This window comes from Sinohyriopsis cumingii, unplaced genomic scaffold (genome assembly GCF_028554795.1).
Source record: "Sinohyriopsis cumingii isolate HCF-2022 unplaced genomic scaffold, ASM2855479v2 utg002023l, whole genome shotgun sequence".
In the NCBI taxonomy this organism is placed as follows: domain Eukaryota; kingdom Metazoa; phylum Mollusca; class Bivalvia; order Unionida; family Unionidae; genus Sinohyriopsis; species Sinohyriopsis cumingii.
This window is the reverse complement of record NW_028316109.1, coordinates 548,171-568,141: the sequence shown is the minus strand read 5'-3', so window position 1 is coordinate 568,141 and position 19,971 is coordinate 548,171. Positions and strand designations below refer to the sequence as shown.

Here is a 19,971-nt window from a genome sequence, read left to right as displayed (position 1 = left end):
CGTCTTCAGTTCTTGGATTTCCATGGGATATGTTTTAAACTGTATTCAATACTTTAAATTGTCAGAACTTGTATCTGTAATTATCGTATTATTTGAGGATTTAATATCGTAAGTTCATTTTCTCATTGTCACTTTGTATTCGCGTGATATAAAGTATTTGTTAAATTGTTTACGGTCTGTGGTCTTTAATTCTTTTCTTTTACTTATTTTAAGAGCATAGACTCGTAACAGTTGAAACAGCAATACATTAATTTGCAATTTAACAAGAGAAAAGAAAACATTTTTAAATGCAATTCTAAGAGGATTTATTAGACAAGTGAACTTTCCGTAAATAAGGTAATTTTAGAAAGTATGCAACAGGGCCTTGATAACCAACTGACAAATTAGATAAAAGATGTCAAAGATCTCATTTGTCTAGATAGATGTTCACAAAAATATAGTTCTTTTCCTACGTTTTACTTTCTAACCTAAGACATGATCAATTTTCAAAGCAGAAATATGAATCTTTAACTAGATACATTTCCATATTGTATGTATGTATGTATTTATGCATGTATGTATGTGTGCATATATGTATGTATGTATGTATATATATGTATATATATATATATATATATATATATATATATATATATATATATATATATATATATATATATATATATATATATATATATATATATATATATATATATATATATATATATATATATATATATATTAAGTCATTCTGATATAATTACAAATACCTGCGGTCTCATAGATTATAATGCCAATATATGTTTCCATTTTTGGCACGATGTTAGGTTAAACAGCGTGCTCAGAACACTTCTGGTTGAATACGACTCCACCAACAACCAATACAGCAAGCTCGACCATCGATATTCGTTTCAGTCCTTGGAGCAGACATATCACCATTAGCTTTGACTGAGCTAGTGTATACCTTCCAGTTTTATCAGAAATGTATTTGAACACGTACATAGAGTTGAAAGTCGATGATAAATAATAGTATAAACATGATTATTTGATGCAGGTTTTTATTACAATGTAAACTTCATAGTTGATATATCATTATATATATTTTTCTGACATGTTCATTCTGGAAACATGAAATAAACTGTTTCGATCATCTTGCAGGAAATGAACATACCGGCCACTGCCTACCTCAGATTCACCCGATCCACCACTTTCATTCCTTCTCTAGTCCTTCTTGACTGCTGCGACTGCAAGAGGAAAAAAAAGTAATATTTATACATAATTACACAACATTACTATTGTCCTAGTATCATGATGCATGCCAAATGAATCCAAAAACATATGCCTATAATACTGTCCAAATCTCTATCTAGCTTTTACAAGTTAAGAAAAAAGCTAAAAATAAAATACATAATATTCAGTTCAGCTTAGGGGCCTGTCATTCTCCTCCAGGCGCATTTGACAATTAGAGACAAGATAAATATTAAAATAAATGCAAGGTCAACATAAAATGGGAAAGGAAACGTACTGTACTTCCGAGATATTATTGTCTAATGAAGATTTAGACAAAACCTTTGCAGCAAGGAATCATTCATAAGGCCTTTTAATACTGACAAGCAATATAAAACAAACAATTAATATAACTTGGGTATTATATGCATTCAAAACTATCAAAATTCCATGAAAAAGACCATAGGTATTTTGCAGAGAAAACAAGGTTAGACATTAATTTTGCTATACTTCTGTACCAGGTCTAACTTACTGCAAAAGCTATAAATTCATATTCAATATAACAAGGAGAAACATCTAGTTTATCTAATCCGATAGACAGATCAACAGTTCCTTAAATTAGGTATACATTTTTTTCCAACAGTCACTTTATAACCTACAGAAAAATACGTTTTAAAATGTATTAGATCCCCTAAATGAAGTTAGGTGTTGAGAGAGAAATAACTCATTTAATTAGAATTGATCTTACAAATCATAACAAACCATGTAGAAATTCAATTTCAAAAACATATATATGTAAATAATGTATGATTGTTTGGATGGATCGATGCTAGTATGTATGTATGTATGCATGAATGAACGTATGTGTGTATGTGTGCATGTATGTGTGTATGTATGCATGTATGTCTTGATATGTTCATGCATACATATGTAAGCATTTATGTGCGCATGATTGTGTGTCCATACATGTATGCATGCCTGCAAGCAGGTTACCCTGAATATAAGACGATGGTATGTATGTATTTATACATGTATGTAAGTATTTATGTTTATACTTGTATGTGTAGGTATGTATATATAAACATATATATATATATATATACATACATACATATATACATACATACATACATACATACATACATACATACATACATACATACATACATACGAACATGCGTGCATGCATACATACATACATACATACATACATACATACATACATACATACATACATACATACATACATACATTATTATTCAGCAAAGTCAAACAGACCAGCACATTACGCTTGGCAGAGTATGCACATACACCATGACAGGTGTCCTCGGCAATAATCTTATAATCATATGCAGACTTCTTTTCGTCTGGTATGTTTCTTCCAGAGAATTTGTGGCCAACCTTAGGTCAGCATCTGCGAGACTTACCCATAGGTGTATAAAATGTGCACTAATATAACTGCAAAGTTTTATGAACCGGCAATATCATCCCATAAAAAGCCAGTCAAAATAATTATAGTTGTGGGGCAGATTCATCGGTCTACACCATCATTCCATAAAATCAACAGTAACAAACTTTTCAAGATGGTCATTGTGGTGTCCACATTGACTTTAGGTAAGCACCATTTTGATTTAGGGCCAACTAATGAAACACTATTTAGAGTCTTGTGGTGAAAATCCTATGTCAAAACGAGTTTCTGTTCACGAACCATTTTCTTTTAGAGCCAACCAGACATCCTATGAAGACTTTTATGAAAATCGCATGTCCAAAGGATTTGTCTTCCAGAAGGATAAGCCATAAACAAGATTTTCAAAATTGTGACAATATAGGGTGTCAAATCAGTACCGTTTTCATTTAGGACCAATTGGACAAAACAAACGTCATTTGCTGAAAACCCCATGTCAATATGACCATCTATTGATTGACACCAGTGACAAGATATTCAAGACAGAAATCACGGTAGCCATTTAGGATGCATCAATTCCATTCAGAACAAACTAGCTATCATGAGAAAACGATTTGCAAATATCCTATGTAGGACTAGATATACACTAAAAATAGTGTCACTTAAATAGAAACCCTATGCAAAAATATTTTTTTCTTTCAGAGAAGCAATAATAACAAATATTTTCAAGATGAAAACGTATTAGACTTGCGATCCGTACCATTTTAATTTAGAACAAAATATTCCATTGTCAGAAATCATTCAGTGAAAACTCCATGTTTATATAGCCATTCATTCAGGAGAATTAGTGACAGCAAAACAAACAAGCTGTTATTTGTGGTGGCCATATTAAAAATCAGGTCTGTATACTTTGTATTTAGGACAAATAAGACCTTGTAAGAAACTTTCTCTGATAAAAGCATTATGTCAACAGTTTTTTTCCTTTAGCAGTAGTGATGACAAGAATGTTGTGATCGCTGCCGTTTTGTCTGTATTGGACTGAAGACAGGTACCATGTTTATTAAGGACTAACTATACGGTATATAAAGTCTTTTAATCAAAACCCTTATTGATACGATTATTGATGTATTAGAAATGACAATAACAAGATTTCCGTTTAATTTTCATTTATGACCGACTACATCTCAAATTAAATCCTTGGGTAAAATCTCCATTTATATATACTTTTGCATTCAGAAGGAATGCTTACCCCAATAATGTCAATATGGCAATGGTGGTGGCCTTATTGTATGTCATATCCGAACAATTTTCATGGATGACATACTAGATTTCATGAAGAGTTTTGACCTTTTTGGGTGGGGTGGGGTGATGTTTGTTCTGGGTAGGATATGTGATAAACAAGACTTTCAAAACAGCCGCCACGCTAACCATATTGTTTTCACATCAGTACCACGTTAATCTACGACCAGCAAGACATCATAAGAAGTTGTTTTGTGAACAGCCCATGCAAGTAAATCTTTCCAAAGGAACTGCAATACAGGTTTTTCAAATTAGTCAGCATAACATATCGGGCGTCAGGTTGACAATATTTTCTGCTCTGAATAACCAGATATTATTCAAAATGTTTTTGAGACATGTTTATTTGACCATCCATTCAGTAGAAGTAGTAATAAATATATTTGTAAAATTGTCATTATGACAGCCATGTATGAACACAGACCAAAACCATTTTAAAAACGGAAACACGCTGGATTTAATAAGTTTATTTCAGTGAAAAGCGCCGTTACATTTAGATAGTGAAATAACAAGGTTTACAATATGGCTGCCATGGTTACATATAGGATGTCACATAGACACTATTTTCATTTAGGACCAGCCATACATCATGAAGAATGATTAACTGAACACATCATGCTAACATAACCACCTATTTAGGAGGAATAGTGATACACACATATTTAAGATGTCTGTAACGGATGTCGCATCACTGCCCTTTTAATTCAGGACCATCAAGACAAGGAGAAGAATGCGTATAAAGTTGCACGGCAATCATCCGAGTAGTTTAGGAAGAGAAGCAATATCAACTTTGTGCTGATATATAGATGGACCTAAGGCCATTCCATAAGATCATTTAAGATTTACCCAGTAGAGCTAAAACAAGGTGGAAGGCATTCCTTGATAGCTGAATAGAATTCATGCCTCATCCGTTAATCATCATAACTTTCCTTAACTCACTCTTAATTATGCAAACTACGTGAAACACTACCGGTTATTTTCATATTTCATTTAAATGTACTGATCTTCTACTTTTAAATTTGTCGATTATCTTTCTTGGAACACAAAAATACGAAACTCATGTTTATATCTCACAATAATTTTGTACGATGGTGACCTTCGTAGCTAGTTAATCCACATGCATACACCTGACTGACTTTAATTTATTAGAACTTGTATCTGTAATTATCGGATTATTTGAGGATTTAATACCGTAATTTCATTTTCGCGTTCTCACTTTGTATTCTCGTGATATAAAGTATTTGCTAAATTGTGTACGGTCTGTGGTCTTTACTTCTTTTCTTTTACTTATTTTAAGAGCATATATTCGTAACAGTTACAACAGCGATGAATTCATTTGCAATTTAACAAGAGAAAATATAAAAAAATTTAATTCAGTTCTAGGAGGATTTATTAGACAGGTGAACCCGTCCGTAAATAAAATAAACTAAGAAAGTGTGCAACAGGGCCTTGATCACCAGCTGTCAAATAAGATAAAACATGTCATAGATCTAATTCATTTATATAGATGTTCATAAAAATATAGTTCTTCTCCTACGTTTTTACTTTTGAACCATATCCGTCATCAATTTACAAAGCAAAAATATGAATAACTATATACATGTCCGTCCGATTGTATGTATGTATGCATGTATGCATGTATGTATGTATGCATATATATATATATATATATATATATATATATATATATATATATATATATATATATATATATATATATATATATATATATATATATATATATATATATATATATATAAAGTCTTTCTGATATAATTAAATATACCTGCTGCCTCAGAGATGATGCTGCCAAAATATTTCTCCATATAGGTAGGTTATACAAAGTGCTTAGAACATGTCTGGTTGAATACGACTCCACCAACAACGAATATATCAAGTATGTTCGTCAATATTCGTTTCAGTCCTTAGAGCAGTCATACCACAATGAGCCTTGACTGAGCCAGTGTTTACTTTCCAGTTTTATCAGACATGTATTTGAACACATACATACATTTGAAAGTCGATGATAAATATAAGTATAAAAATGATTATTTTATGCAGGTTTTTATTACAATGTACTCTTTATAATTTATATATCATTGTATATGGTTTTCGGACATGTTCATTCTGGAAACAGGAAATCAACTATTTCGATCATCTTGCAGGAAATGAACATACCGGTCACTGCCTACCTCAGATTCACCCAAGCCACCACTTTCCTTCCTTCTCTAATCCTTTCTTGACTGCTGCGACTGCAAGAGAACAAAAAGTAATATTTATACATTATTATTGTCCTAGTATTATGATTCATGCCAAATGAATCCTAAACCATATAACTCTAATACTGTATAAGTCTCTTTCCAGCCTTTATACGTTAAGAAAAATAGATAACAGGAAAATACAGCATCTTCAGCTCAGCTTAGGGACATGTCATTCTCCTCCAGACGCATTTGAAAATTAGAGACAAGATAAATATGATAATAAACGCGAGGACAAAATACAAAGGAAAAGGAAACGCACTGTTTTTCCTGCATTTTATTATCAAACGAGGATTTAGACTAAACCTTTACAGGAAGGAAGTATTCATAACGGCCTTTTAATACTGACAAGCAATATAAAATAAAACAATTAATATAACCTGGGTATTATTTGCATTCCAAGCTATTCAAATTCCATGAAAAAGAATATAAATTTATACCTTGCAGAGAAAACAGGGTTAATCATTAATTTTGCTATCCTCATGTACCAGCTCTAATCTATTGAAAGAGCTATACATTCATCTTCAATATAACAAGAAGAAAAGTGTAATTTATACCATCTGATACACAGTTAAGTCATTCCTTAAATTAGATAAAACAAAAAAGTTGTCAACAGTCACTATATAACCTACTGACAAATTTATTTTAAAATGTAATAGTTCTCCTAAATGTAGTTACGTGTTTAGAGAAAAAATAACTAATTTCATTAGAATTGATATAACGAATCATTAGCAAACCGAGCATAAAGTCAATCTCAAAAAAATATCTTTGTAAACAATGTATGATTATATGGATGGATCGATGCTTGTATGTATGTATGTATGTATGTATGTATGTATGTATGTATGTATGTATGTATGCATGTATGTATGTTCATCATGAGTTGTCCATAATTTCGTTATATGCATCACGTTATTATCTTATTTGTTGAGATTGTTGTTTATATTCATCAAAGTAAAACAGATCAGAAGGATGAAAGATAGTATTGCATGTATATGCATCATGACTTCTATCATCGGAAATACGCGGAATATTATAATGTATTTATGAATAATCTTACACTCATCGGCAAACTTCTTTTCAGCCTGTATGTTTCTTTCTTGTGCGTATGGAACTTCCTGTAATTTATAGTAGAATTGCAGTTTAATAACAACCCAAAGAGAAACACATATTCTAAAACTTTATAAATTTATATATTTTCAGCTACCGCAACCAGACGAAACCAATACTTTCTACTGCTGCTACTGATGTAGATAAAAGATTGCACTTCTAAGACAAAGTAACAATTATCTATACGTAATATAGCTGTTGTTTTTGCTAATTTTACAGTTTATGATCAAAATCGATGGTGTATAATCTGCCGTGCATTGTGATGCAGCAGTATTACCATTTCTTGGGGTTCACTATTTCTGAAATTATGTATGTTTCCATGGTTCAAATATTGTATAATGATGACGAAACAAGGCGTTTAACCCATTGTGATCGTGATGTTCAGGATAATCAAAAGTGAATGTGTGATTTTTAAACCTCAATCACTTCCTTCATGAGTTGGTTCATCTCGTCTATCTTGTGTTCTACGTCATTGTGGGCAACTATTTCACCTAGTCCTCTTTTCACAGCTGCATATGCAAGAGAAAGAAGTACGATTGATATATAATTAAAAACACTCTTAAAGACATATTAAACTGCATGGCAAATGAATCCTAAAAAGTCTATCTCTCAAATTGTCAGAGTCTGCTCTACCTCTCATCAGTCAAAAGAATCAATAAACAGCACAGCTACGGACCTGTCATTCTCATCCAAATGCATTTAAAAATTTAAGACAATATAAATATCAAAATAAAAAGGACAAAACAAAACTGAAAAAATATACTCTTTGTATGTATGTATATATGTTTGTATGTATGTATGTATGTTTGTATGTATGTATGTATGTATGTATACATGTATGTATGTATGTATGTATGTATGTATGTATGTATGTATGCATGTATGTATGCATGTATGTATGTATGTATGTATGTATGTATGTATGTATGTATGTATGTATGTCTGTATCTATGTATCTATGTATGTATGGTAGTATTTATACATATAACTGTCTACGTTATCACCATTTGTAATATAACTGACTTCACAACAACGATAATATATCAGAAAACATCATTTTCGGTAGACATACCATATGTTCAGCAAGAGCTGAAATATATGTCAGTATATGTATCACGTTCTTTTCATACATGTTGCGCATGCCGTTTTGATCCAGCAAGGTCAAACTGACCAGCAACTTGAATAATGATAGTTTATTTACATACACCATAACAGGTAGCCTAGATACAAGCAGTATATTATAGTATATATAAGCTTACCCTCTTCGACAGACCTCTTTGCAAGAGCTATTTTTATTTCAGGTTCACTTCTGGCAAAGGGAACTTCCTGTAATTTACAGAAGAATGGCAGCTTAAGAACAATGCATGGATAAATACATATTCTAAAACTGTACAAATTTAAATATTTTCAACTACAGCAGCCAGTCAAAAACAATAATTACTACTGCTACGACTGATGTTGACTCCAGATATCATGTCTAATACAGAATAACAATAATTCAATGCTCTACAGCTGTTGTTGATGCTTATGTTACTGTTTATGATAATTTCCATAGTGTTTATTCTGGTCTGCCTTGTGATGACGCAGTATAACTATTTCTTTAAGCTCAATACTTATAAAATTCTACATCTTTTCATGGCTCAAACATAGTATAAAGATGATGAAACAATGCGTTCAACTAATTATGATTGTGATGTCTGAGGATAATCAAATGTGCATGTGTGATTTTAATACCACAATCACTTCCTTCATGAGTTGGTTCATCTCGTCTATTTTGTGTTCTACGTCATTGTGGGCAATTATTTCACCTAGTCCTCTTTTCACAGCTGCATCTGCAAGAGAAAGAAATCGTATTGATATATAAGGAGAAAACACCCTTAAAGTCATATCTTTTTGCAGCCTGGCAAACAAATCCTAAAACATAGACCTCTAAAAGTATCATAGTCTCTTCTACCCTTCATTATCTTACGAAAATCAATACACAGAACAGCTACGGACATATTATTCTCATCCATGTGTATTTGTAAATTAGAAAAAAGATAAATATCAAAATAAAACAAAGGACAAAATGACACGGAAGAAATACATTCTTTTTATGTATTTTTGCATGTATGTATGTATATATGAATGAGCGTATGTGGGTATGTATGCAATTATGTATTCTTGTGTTCATGCATACATTGTGTAAGAATGTGTGTATTTGCGCATGCATGTATGTAAGCATACATTTATGAATGCCTGCATGGAAGTTACCTTGAATGGAAAGACGAATGTATGTATGTATTTATGTATATATATATATATATATATATATATATATATATAAACGCACGCACACTCTAACGGGCATATGTTCTTGCTTGAATCCATGACGGTAGTATTTAATCAGATTCTTAGGAATGCATGCATGCATGTATGGTGCATTGATGTATGTATGTATTTAAAATAGCTAAAATATGGACGACATTTAAATATGGTTAATGTCGTCTATATTGTCGCTATTTTTAATCTCTGTGAATCAACAATTACGATATTAAATTGGATAATATTATTTTCTGCATAATTATCATATGTTCATCATGAGTAGTCCGATATTTCGTTAAAAGCAGTACGTTATTATCTTATTTGTTGAGCATGTTGTTTACATTCATCAACGTAAAACAGATCAGCAACAGGAAACATAGTATTACATGTATATGCATCATGAATTGTATCATTGGAAATATGCGGAATATTATAATTTATATAAATAATCTTACTCTCTTCGGCAAATCTCTGTTCAGCTTGTATGTTTCTTTCTTGTGCATATGGGACTTCCTGTAATGTACAGTTGAATGGCAGTTTAATAACAACCCAAAGAGAAATATATTTTCTTAAACTTTATAAATTTAAGAATTTTCAACTACAGCAACCAGACGAAAACAATAATTACTACTGCTACTACTGGTGTATAGTAAATATTGCACTTCTAAGAGAAAGTAACTATTATGTATATGTACTATAGCTGTTAATTTTTGCTAATGTTACAGTTTATGGTCAAATCGATGGTATATAATCCGCTGTGCCTTGTGATGACGCAGTATCAACACTTCTTGGTGTTCACTATTTTTGAAATTCTACATGGTTTCATGGCTCAAACATTGTATAAAGAACAAAACAAGGCGTTCAACCACTTGTGATCGTGATGATTGAGGATAATCAAAAGTGAATGTGTGATTTTTATACCTCAATCACTTCCTTCATGAGTTGGTTCATCTCGTCTATCTTGTGTTCTACGTCATTGTGGGCAACTGTTTCACCAAGTCCTCTTTTCACAGCTGCATATGCAAGAGAAAGAAGTACTATTGATATATAAGTAAAAACACTCTTAAAGAAATAGTATTAAACTGCATGGCAAATAAATCCTAAAACATATATCTCTCAAATTGTCAGAGTCAGCTCTACCTCTCATCAGTGAAAAAAATCATTGGATCTGTCATTCTCATCCAAACGCATTTAAAAATTAAAGACAAGATACATATCAAAATAAAAAAGGACAAAACAAAACGGAAAAAATACATGTATGTATATATATTTTTATGTATGTATGTATGTCTGTATGTATGTATATATGTATGTATGTATGCATATATGTATGCATGTATGTATGTATGTACGTATGTATGTATGTATGTATGTATGTATGTATGTATGTATGTATGTATGTATGTCTGTATCTATGTATCTATGTATGTATGGTTGTATTTATACATATAACTGTCTACGCTATCACCATTTGTAATATAACTGACTTCACAACAACGATAATATATCAGAAAACATCATTTTCGGTAGACATACCATATGTTCAGCAAGAGCTGAAATATATGTCAGTATATGTATCACGTTCTTTTCATATATGTTGCGCATGCCGTTTTGATCCAGCAAGGTCAAACTGACCAGCAACTTGAATAATGGTAGTTTATTTACATACACCATAACAGGTAGCCTAGGATACAAGCAGTATATAATAGTACATATAAGCTTACCCTCTTCGACAGACCTCTTTGCAAGAGCTATTTTTATTTCAGGTTCATTTCTGGCAAAGGGAACCTCCTGTAATTTACAGTAGAATGGCAGCTTAATAACAATGCAAGGATAAATATATATTCTAAAATTGTACTAATTTAAATATTTTCAACTACAGCAACCAGTGAAAAACAATAATTACTACTGCTACGACTGATGTTGACTCCAGATATCATCTCTAAGACAGAGTAGCAATAATTCAATGCTCTACAGCTGTTGTTGATGCTTATGTTACTGTTTATGATAATTTCGATGGTGTTTATTCTGGTGCGCCTTGTGATGACGCAGTATAGCTATTTCTTCAAGTTCAATACTTATAAAATTCTACAACTTTTCATAGCTCAAACATAGTATAATTATGATGAAACAATGCGTTCAACCAATTATGATTGTGATGTCTGAGGATAATCGAATGTGCATGTGTGATTTTAATACCACAATCACTTCCTTCATGAGTTGGTTCATCTCGTCTATTTTGTGTTCTACGTCATTGTGGGCACCTGTTTCACCTAGTCCTCTTTTCATAGCTGCATCTGCAAGAGAAAGAAATCGTATTGATATATAAGGAGAAAACACCCTTAAAGTCATATTATTTTGCAGCCTGGCAAACAAATCCTAAAACATAGACCTCTAAAATTATCATAGTCTCTTCTACCCTTCATTATCTTACGAAAATCAATACACAGAACAGCTACGGACATATTATTCTCATCCATGTGTATTTGTAAATTAGAAAAAATATAAATATCAAAATAAAACAAAGGACAAAATGACATGGAAGAAATGCATTCTTTATATGTATTTTTGCATGTATGTATGTATGTATGTATCAATGATGGTATGTGGGTATGTATGCATGTATGTATTCATGTGTTCATGCATACACTGTGTAAGAATGTGTGTATGTGCGCATGCATGTATGTAAGCATACGTTTATGAATTCCTGCATGGAAGTTACCCTGAATAGAAAGACGAATGTATATATGTATGTATATATATATATATATATATATATATATATATATATATATATATATATATATATATATATATATATATATATATATATATATACATTCATAAACGCACGCACACACTAACGGGCACATGTTCTTGCTTGAATCCATGACGGTAGTACTTAATCAGATACTAAGGAATGCATGTATGCATGTATGGTGCATTGATGTATGTATTATTTAAAATAGCGAAAATATGGACGACATTTAAATATCACGTTATTATCTTATTTTTTGAGCATGTTGTTTATATTCATCAACGAAAAACAGATCAGCAACAGGAAAGATAGTATTACATGTATATGCATCATGAATTTTATCATTGGAAATATGCGGCATATTATAATATAAATAAATAATCTTACACTCTTCGGCAAACTTCTGTTCAGCTTGTATGTTTCTTTTTTGTGCATATGGGACTTCCTGTAATTTACAGTTGAGTGGCAGTTTAATAACAACCCAAAGAGAAACATATCTTGTTAAACTTCATAAATTTAAGAATTTTCAACTACAGCAACCAGACGAAAACAATAATTACTACTGCTACTGCTGGTGTATAATAAATATTGCACTTCTAAGAGAAAGTAACAATTATGTATATGTACTATAGCTGTTGATTTTTGCTAATGTTACAGTTTATGGTCAAATCGATGGTGTATAATCTGCTGTGCCTTGTGATGACGCAGTATCAACACTTCTTGGTGTTCACTATTTTTGAAATTCTACATGGTTTCATGGCTCAAACATTGTATAAAGAACGAAACAAGGCGTTCAACCACTTGTGATCGTGATTATTGAGGATGATCTAAAGTGAATGTGATTTGTATACCTCAATCACTTCCTTCATGAGTTGGTTCATCTCGTCTAACTTGTGTTCTACGTCATTGTGGGCAACTGTTTCACCTAGTCCTCTTTTCACAGCTGCATATGCAAGAGAAAGATGCACTATAGATGTATAAGTAAAAACACTCTTACATACATATTATTTAACTGCATGGTAAATAAATCATAAAACATATATGTCTCAAATTGTCAGAGTCTCTTCTACTTTTTATCATTGCATAAAATCAATAAACATCACATCTACGGACCTGTCATTCTCATCCAAATGCATTTAAAAATTAAAGACAAGATAATTTTCAAAATAAAAAAGTACAAAATGAAACGGAAAAATACACTCTTTGTATGTATGCATGTATGTCTGTATTTATGTAAGTATGCATGTATTTATGTATGTATGTATGCATGTATTTATGTATGTATGTATGTATGTATGTATGTATGTATGTATGTATGTATGTATGTATGAATGTCTGTCTGTCTGTCTGTATATATGTATGTATGTATGTATGTATGTATGTATGTATGTGTGTATGTATGTATATATGTATCCACGCATGTCTGTCTGTATATATGTATGTATATATGTATGTATGCATGTATGTATGTATGTATGTTTGTATGTATGTATGTATGTATGTATGTATGCATATATGTATGTATGTATGTATGTATGTATGTATGTATGTATGTATATATGTATGTATGAGACAGCTTAATCAGAATTGTTCATCAAATCTATACATTTCGCCCTTTAAAGAAACAATTACCATTTATTTATTAGTACAGTCAACCCATTATGGTAGTATATTATATTTGGTTTTGTATCGAATTAGCTATTATGTATTAGCCTGTTTTGATTACCTCCCTTTGTATGTATGTGCCAAAGCAAACTTTCTAAACTACATATTGGGTGTAGAGTATGAAATTGGCGTCTTGCGCTGGTAAATATTTGAGTAAGTTCAAAGCATCATATATGAGTATATTTTACTAGATCTGAGAAAATGTTGGGGATGTCAATGCATTTCTGTCTTGTATTGTATCTGGCAAGCTTATCACGTGGATAAATATAGGCATTTGTACTGTGAGCGACGTTTGGTGTCAAAAATTACCTTCACGCATAAAAAAAGAGCGTGTGAACTTTGGACATTGGGGCATACTAAATTCTTCATTGGGCTCTTCTGATCCATTTAGTTAACATTTTAAGTTCAAATGTATTACAGTTTCCTAAAGATGATGAATCTTTCTGACCTCTAATGAAGTCCTATATATTTTAGAAAGCTATTCAGATTGCAGGTTGTTTAGACAGCAGATTTATGCATCAAAGTCTACATTGCACATAAAGCTAGTACGTAAAAACAATTTACATTCCCTTTGATTAAGGGGACAAAGCTAGGAACAAGTCATTGAACAATTATCAAGCAAAGAAAAATGCAGCGTGATATTAAAGTCAAAAATTGTACATTCACTGTCTGTGTTAAGGTGATTAAATCTAAAGTGTTGTCCAGCAAAGATGTCGGCTCATTGATAATCCATGTTTCATTTCATATTTCTGACATTTTTCATAGATGGTTGTTCTTTGAATTAACCTGTGAAAAAATCACCAGGAAAGGATGGTTTTCAAATGTTTGACCTTTTCCGCAGATAATGTAAGTCTAAGTATAACCAAATAGGCAAATATTATTTACGAGATATTAAACAATCATTGGATGAAATAAATTCTTTGCAGAATCTCAAGTGTGTTGTAAAAACTGACTGGCATTATCAAAACAACAGAAAAACGAAAAATTACAAATGCAATAAAAATAAGTCATCGTTACCATTCATCTTCAACATTTCAATGCGAATTCAAGATGAAATCAAAAACAGGATTACACCTTAGATTTATTGAATTCAATCAAAGATGATGTACCGTTGTTGTAAGGTGCAGATATGTGGGTAAACCAATTAGAACTCGAGCTAGGTACACGATTGGATAATCTAAATGATTTCAAATTGAAGCGAACAAAATATATTTTGATTTAAATATGAATACAACTGCTTTATAAAACAAAATAAATGTAATTATTTCAAAAGAGAGAAGCTTGATGAGCATGTCTACCATCTCCGACAAAATAACCAACGAAAGAGAAAAACAAAACAAAAAGATCATAACACGTAATCTGAGGACATACTGTCGATCAATATGGTCAACAGAGAAATACGAGAATATAAATACAACTAACTGGTATTTTCAATGCTCTTAAGTATAACATTTTTTTTTAGCAATCAAGCTATATACCTAAAATGACTAAAAGAAACGAAGATAATGAAAAGTTATAAATAAATGTTATAACGAGTATTACTAACTTGGGTGAAATGCACGTCTCCTTACCATAAGGCTGGATTTCATCTTCAAAGTTGTTGACTAGCTTCAAGTGACATTTATTGTACACATATTACATATATATGAAATGAGCTTAAAACTTATGACCTGTCATTGAACCAAGTAGGTTGAACAAGAGCTGACATATATATCATTATATGTATCACGTTCTTTTCATATATGTTGCGCATGCTATTTTGATCCAGCAAGGTCAAACTGACCAGCAACTTGAATAATGGTAGTTTATGTACATACACTATAACAGGTAGCCTAGGATACAAGCAGTATAGTATAGTAGCATATAAGCTTACCATCTTCGGCAGACCTCTTTGCAAGTGCTACATTTCTTTCACGTTCATTTCTGGCAATGGGAACTTCCTGTAATTTACAGTAGAATGGCAGCTTAATAGCAATGCAAGGATAAATACATATTCTAAAACTGTACAAATTTAAATATTTTCAACTACAGCAGTCAGTCAAAAACAATAATTACTACTGCTACGACTGATGTTGACTCCAGATGGCATGTCTAAGATAGAGTAACAATGATTTAATGTTCTTCAGCTGTTGTTGATGCTAATTTTACTGTTTATTAAAAAAATCGATGGTGTTTATTCTGGTGCGCCTTGTGATGACGCAGTATAACTATTGCTTCAAGTTCAATACTAATAAAATTCTGCATCTTGTCATGGCACAAACATAGTATAAATATGATGAAACAATGTTTTCAACCAATTATGATTTTGATGATTGAGGATAATAAAATGTGAATGTGTGCTTTTTATACCTCAATCACTTCCTTCATGAGTTGGTTCATCTCGTCTATCTTGTTTATTACGTCATTTTGGGCAACTGTTTCACCAAGTCCTCTTTTCACAGCTGCATCTGCTAGAGAAGTAAATCGTATTCATATATAAGGAGGTAACACCCTTAAAGTCATATTATTTTGCAGCATGGCAAACAAATCCTAAAACATGGACCTCTAAAATTATCATTGTCTCTTCTACCCTTTATCATTTATGAAAATCAATAGACAGCACAGCTATGGATATATCATTCTCATCCATGTGCATTTGTAAATTAGAAAAAAGATCAATATCAAAGTAAAATAAAGGACAAAATGACACGGAATAAATACATTCTTTATATGTATTTTTGCATGTATGTATGTATGTATGTATGTATGTATGTATGTATGTATGTATGTATGTATGTATGTATGTAAGTAAGTAATTGTCTTCTAAACTATCGCCATTTTCAGTCTGAGTGTGGTAACAATTGTGATAATATAATGGGAAACATCATGTTAAGCAGATATATAATTGCCTCAACATGAGCCGGTTTATATATCGATATATATGCATCGTGCACTTTTCATACGTGTTGCACGTGCCGTTTGTATTTAGCAGTGTCAAATAAGAGTAGTAACATGAAAGCTGGTAGTTCATGTATATACTCTATGAATGATATCGCAGGAAATATGCGGAATATTATATTATATATAATCTTACACTTGTCCGCGGATTTCTTTGCAGCTACTATGTTCCTTTCAAGTGCAATTTCAGCGTTGTCAACATCCTGTAATTTACAGTAGAATGGCAGCCTAATAACATTGAAACGATAAACAAAGTTTCCTAATCTTACGGAATATACATATTTTCAACAGCAGCAACAGCATAAACAATTATTACTACTGATACTACAGAGTGTGATTCCAGAGAGCAAGAGAAACACGATTAACAAAGACACAACCTTGTATAGTTGTTATTAATGCTGATGATACTCTTTATAATCACGAGCATGATGTGTATTTTCGTGTGCCATGTAATAACGTAGTATAACCATTTAGTGATGTTCAATATTTCTGAAATTATACATGTTGTCATAAGACGAGCATTGTACAAAGCGACGATATAATACGTTCAACTAAATGTGATCTGGATGATTGAAGATAATGAGAAGTTCATGTGTCATGTTAATACCCCAGTCATTATCTTCATAAGTTGGTCCATTTCCTCTATCTTCTCTTCCAGGCGATTTCGGTCACTCTTTATGATGCCACACATAACCAATGGCATTAGGATGACAAAGATGACGATAGAGACGGAAAGTAAGTCACGTGTCATCTACGATGAAAAGATACAATTATGACATACATTACTTAGACACGACGGCAACATATGCATGACTAGACAATCAGGAGAATGGTCACATTATGCATTCAGGAAATAAAGATGATTTATGTGAACTAATGTTTTCCTCACACAGCGACACTTTCGTTATCAGTATTAATTGAGGAATCCACAGCTTATGTGAAATGTTAATTATGTTTGAAATCTAGAAAAACGATTTTACAAATCACTATCGTATTGACAAATTGCATTAGACATGCCACATGTCAGACTAGAAAACGAAAACGCCAACATTATCACATCTTAAGTTCAGACATAAACAAGTGGAATACAATGCTTCAATCGTGCAACATCCCTGCATTAGCAAAAATGCAAATATTAAAGTACACATGTCAATGCAGTAACAAATATCTCACACGGTTCGTAAAACAGCTGTGACGATCTCAAGACAGTACTAATGTAAGGTATTTGTTTATGAATCGCTCAGAATCAAAGTAGTTCATGAAAACAATATTAATCATATTATATTTTAAAATTGGCGAGTTTGCATATTGTATATGGCGCACGTAATATATCAGTATCTTGGTAAGTCTCTGATTTCATGATGAAAATCTTTGTGTACTGTATATCCTTGTTGCATTATGCTAACATTGTATTTCAGCGATGTTGAAATAATTAAAACAATTACAGCAATTGTACAACTATAAACTATGTATAAAATAAATTAATGTAGCTCTCAATACAATATTATAATGCAAATTACTAGAAATGGAATCAATGAATTTTGTTGAAGATTTGGCTAATCTGGCAAAGGAAAACAAATTTTTGTCATTACTTTGTGTATATATATAATGTGCGTTCCTCCTACGTTTGAGGATAATTTAAACTTCGTCCGTATTGTGTAAAGGATACACATGCTTGCAAGTGCTAAAATCGTCATCTGGTTTAAATTGTTATAGATAACGTTTCCAGATATTCTCATTATGGATGATTACTTGGTCTAACATATTTAATGAACACTATTCAAAACGAGAATTTTCCGCTGTTTTGGTTATACGATGTTGGCTACCTGGTCCCAAACAACACGGATATAATTTTTTTAATCCCTTTTACCTCAGATATTTGTAAACAATTATTTACATATTTGATTGTGCTCTGAACCTGTACTATTGTATGAGAATGATACCCATACGACAATTCGTTGATAATATTATTTCGAAATCTAGAATAAAGTAACCATGGTGTGCAGACGCCTATTTGACGATGTAAAACGCATGTCCAACTTCCTGGATCATATATCAATACTTACCGTCTTACAATGTTTCATTATATACCATTGGTACCATGCTTGTGTCAATGAAGCATATAATGTGTTTAAATACAACTTGGTTTTCTTTGAATTATTAAATATGCGAGGCTACTTAAATGCTGTATCATTTTGAATATATGCTGCGTGATACGATTCTGCCTTGACTCGTCACACACTAAACTATTGGAGTTTTATCTTCTCTGTCCATTTTGATACTTGAGTACAATAAGTGAAGAAAACTAGCACAGGAATAAAAACTCATGATATTTTACTCTATCAGTACTATCAGGAAGCGTTAGTAATGTATTTGGGAGAAAATGTATAAAGTTTGACTGAGATACATTTTGTACTTTGAGAATAAATGGTACAAAAAAGTATATTAGTATACTAAATATGTTGAAAGAATTGTCAGATTAAAAAGGCTGATTTGTCTTACCTTAAGAACAGCTACCTTTGCAATATCAAGGAACAGGTTCTTTCTTCTAAACCGCAGGCGGCTTTGTGTGGATTTGTCTGAATCAGACTTATATAGAGACTCTACTTCATTGCTGGGCGTGTATATACTCTACGGACCAGTCAAATACTTTGAGATCACACGAAGATAGCGAAAAATGAAGGAGCTATCCAATAGTTTCCTGGATGACAGGTGAAATTGAAACAAAAGTGTGAACACGTAGCCATAATTACTACACAAATGACCATATATATATATATATATATATATATATATATATATATATATATATATATATATATATATATATATATATATATATATATATATGTACACACAAATGAAACGCAGCTATGTCATACATTGACGTATAATAGAAGAACCTTCACTTCGCTGAAGAACTATAGCAAGACCAATCGCAGTTCAAAAATGAGACTTCCAAAATGAATTTCAAATATTACGAATTCGTGTTTTCTTGTTATTACGACTATATTGTCTTAAACTAAGTAATA

At 31.7% G+C, this 19,971-nt stretch overlaps 1 protein-coding gene across 6 annotated transcripts; it reads right to left on the bottom strand.

Annotated features, from left to right (window-relative positions):
- Positions 1 to 1,020: 1,020 nt before the first annotated feature.
- On the bottom strand, positions 1,021 to 19,575 carry LOC149771224 (uncharacterized). 6 transcript variants are annotated; one of them, XM_089948699.1, is made up of 17 exons: positions 19,442 to 19,575; positions 17,547 to 17,690; positions 17,076 to 17,142; positions 16,352 to 16,452; positions 15,876 to 15,942; positions 13,189 to 13,280; positions 12,725 to 12,782; positions 11,779 to 11,876; positions 11,304 to 11,370; positions 10,501 to 10,592; positions 10,035 to 10,092; positions 9,010 to 9,107; positions 8,535 to 8,601; positions 7,693 to 7,784; positions 7,226 to 7,283; positions 6,086 to 6,159; positions 1,021 to 1,223 (listed from the first exon to the last, which is right to left on the bottom strand). In XM_089948699.1, exons 2-16 carry the CDS (start codon positions 17,688 to 17,690, stop codon positions 6,107 to 6,109), a joined length of 1,212 nt encoding a protein of 403 aa, XP_089804825.1. In that variant the 5' UTR covers positions 19,442 to 19,575; the 3' UTR covers positions 1,021 to 1,223; positions 6,086 to 6,106. The 6 variants fall into 6 exon arrangements, with proteins under 6 accessions (XP_089804825.1, XP_089804826.1, XP_089804824.1 ...); XM_089948700.1 differs by having other exon boundaries at positions 6,100 to 6,159; XM_089948698.1 differs by lacking the exon at positions 1,021 to 1,223 and having other exon boundaries at positions 5,956 to 6,159.
- Positions 19,576 to 19,971: the final 396 nt, after the last annotated feature.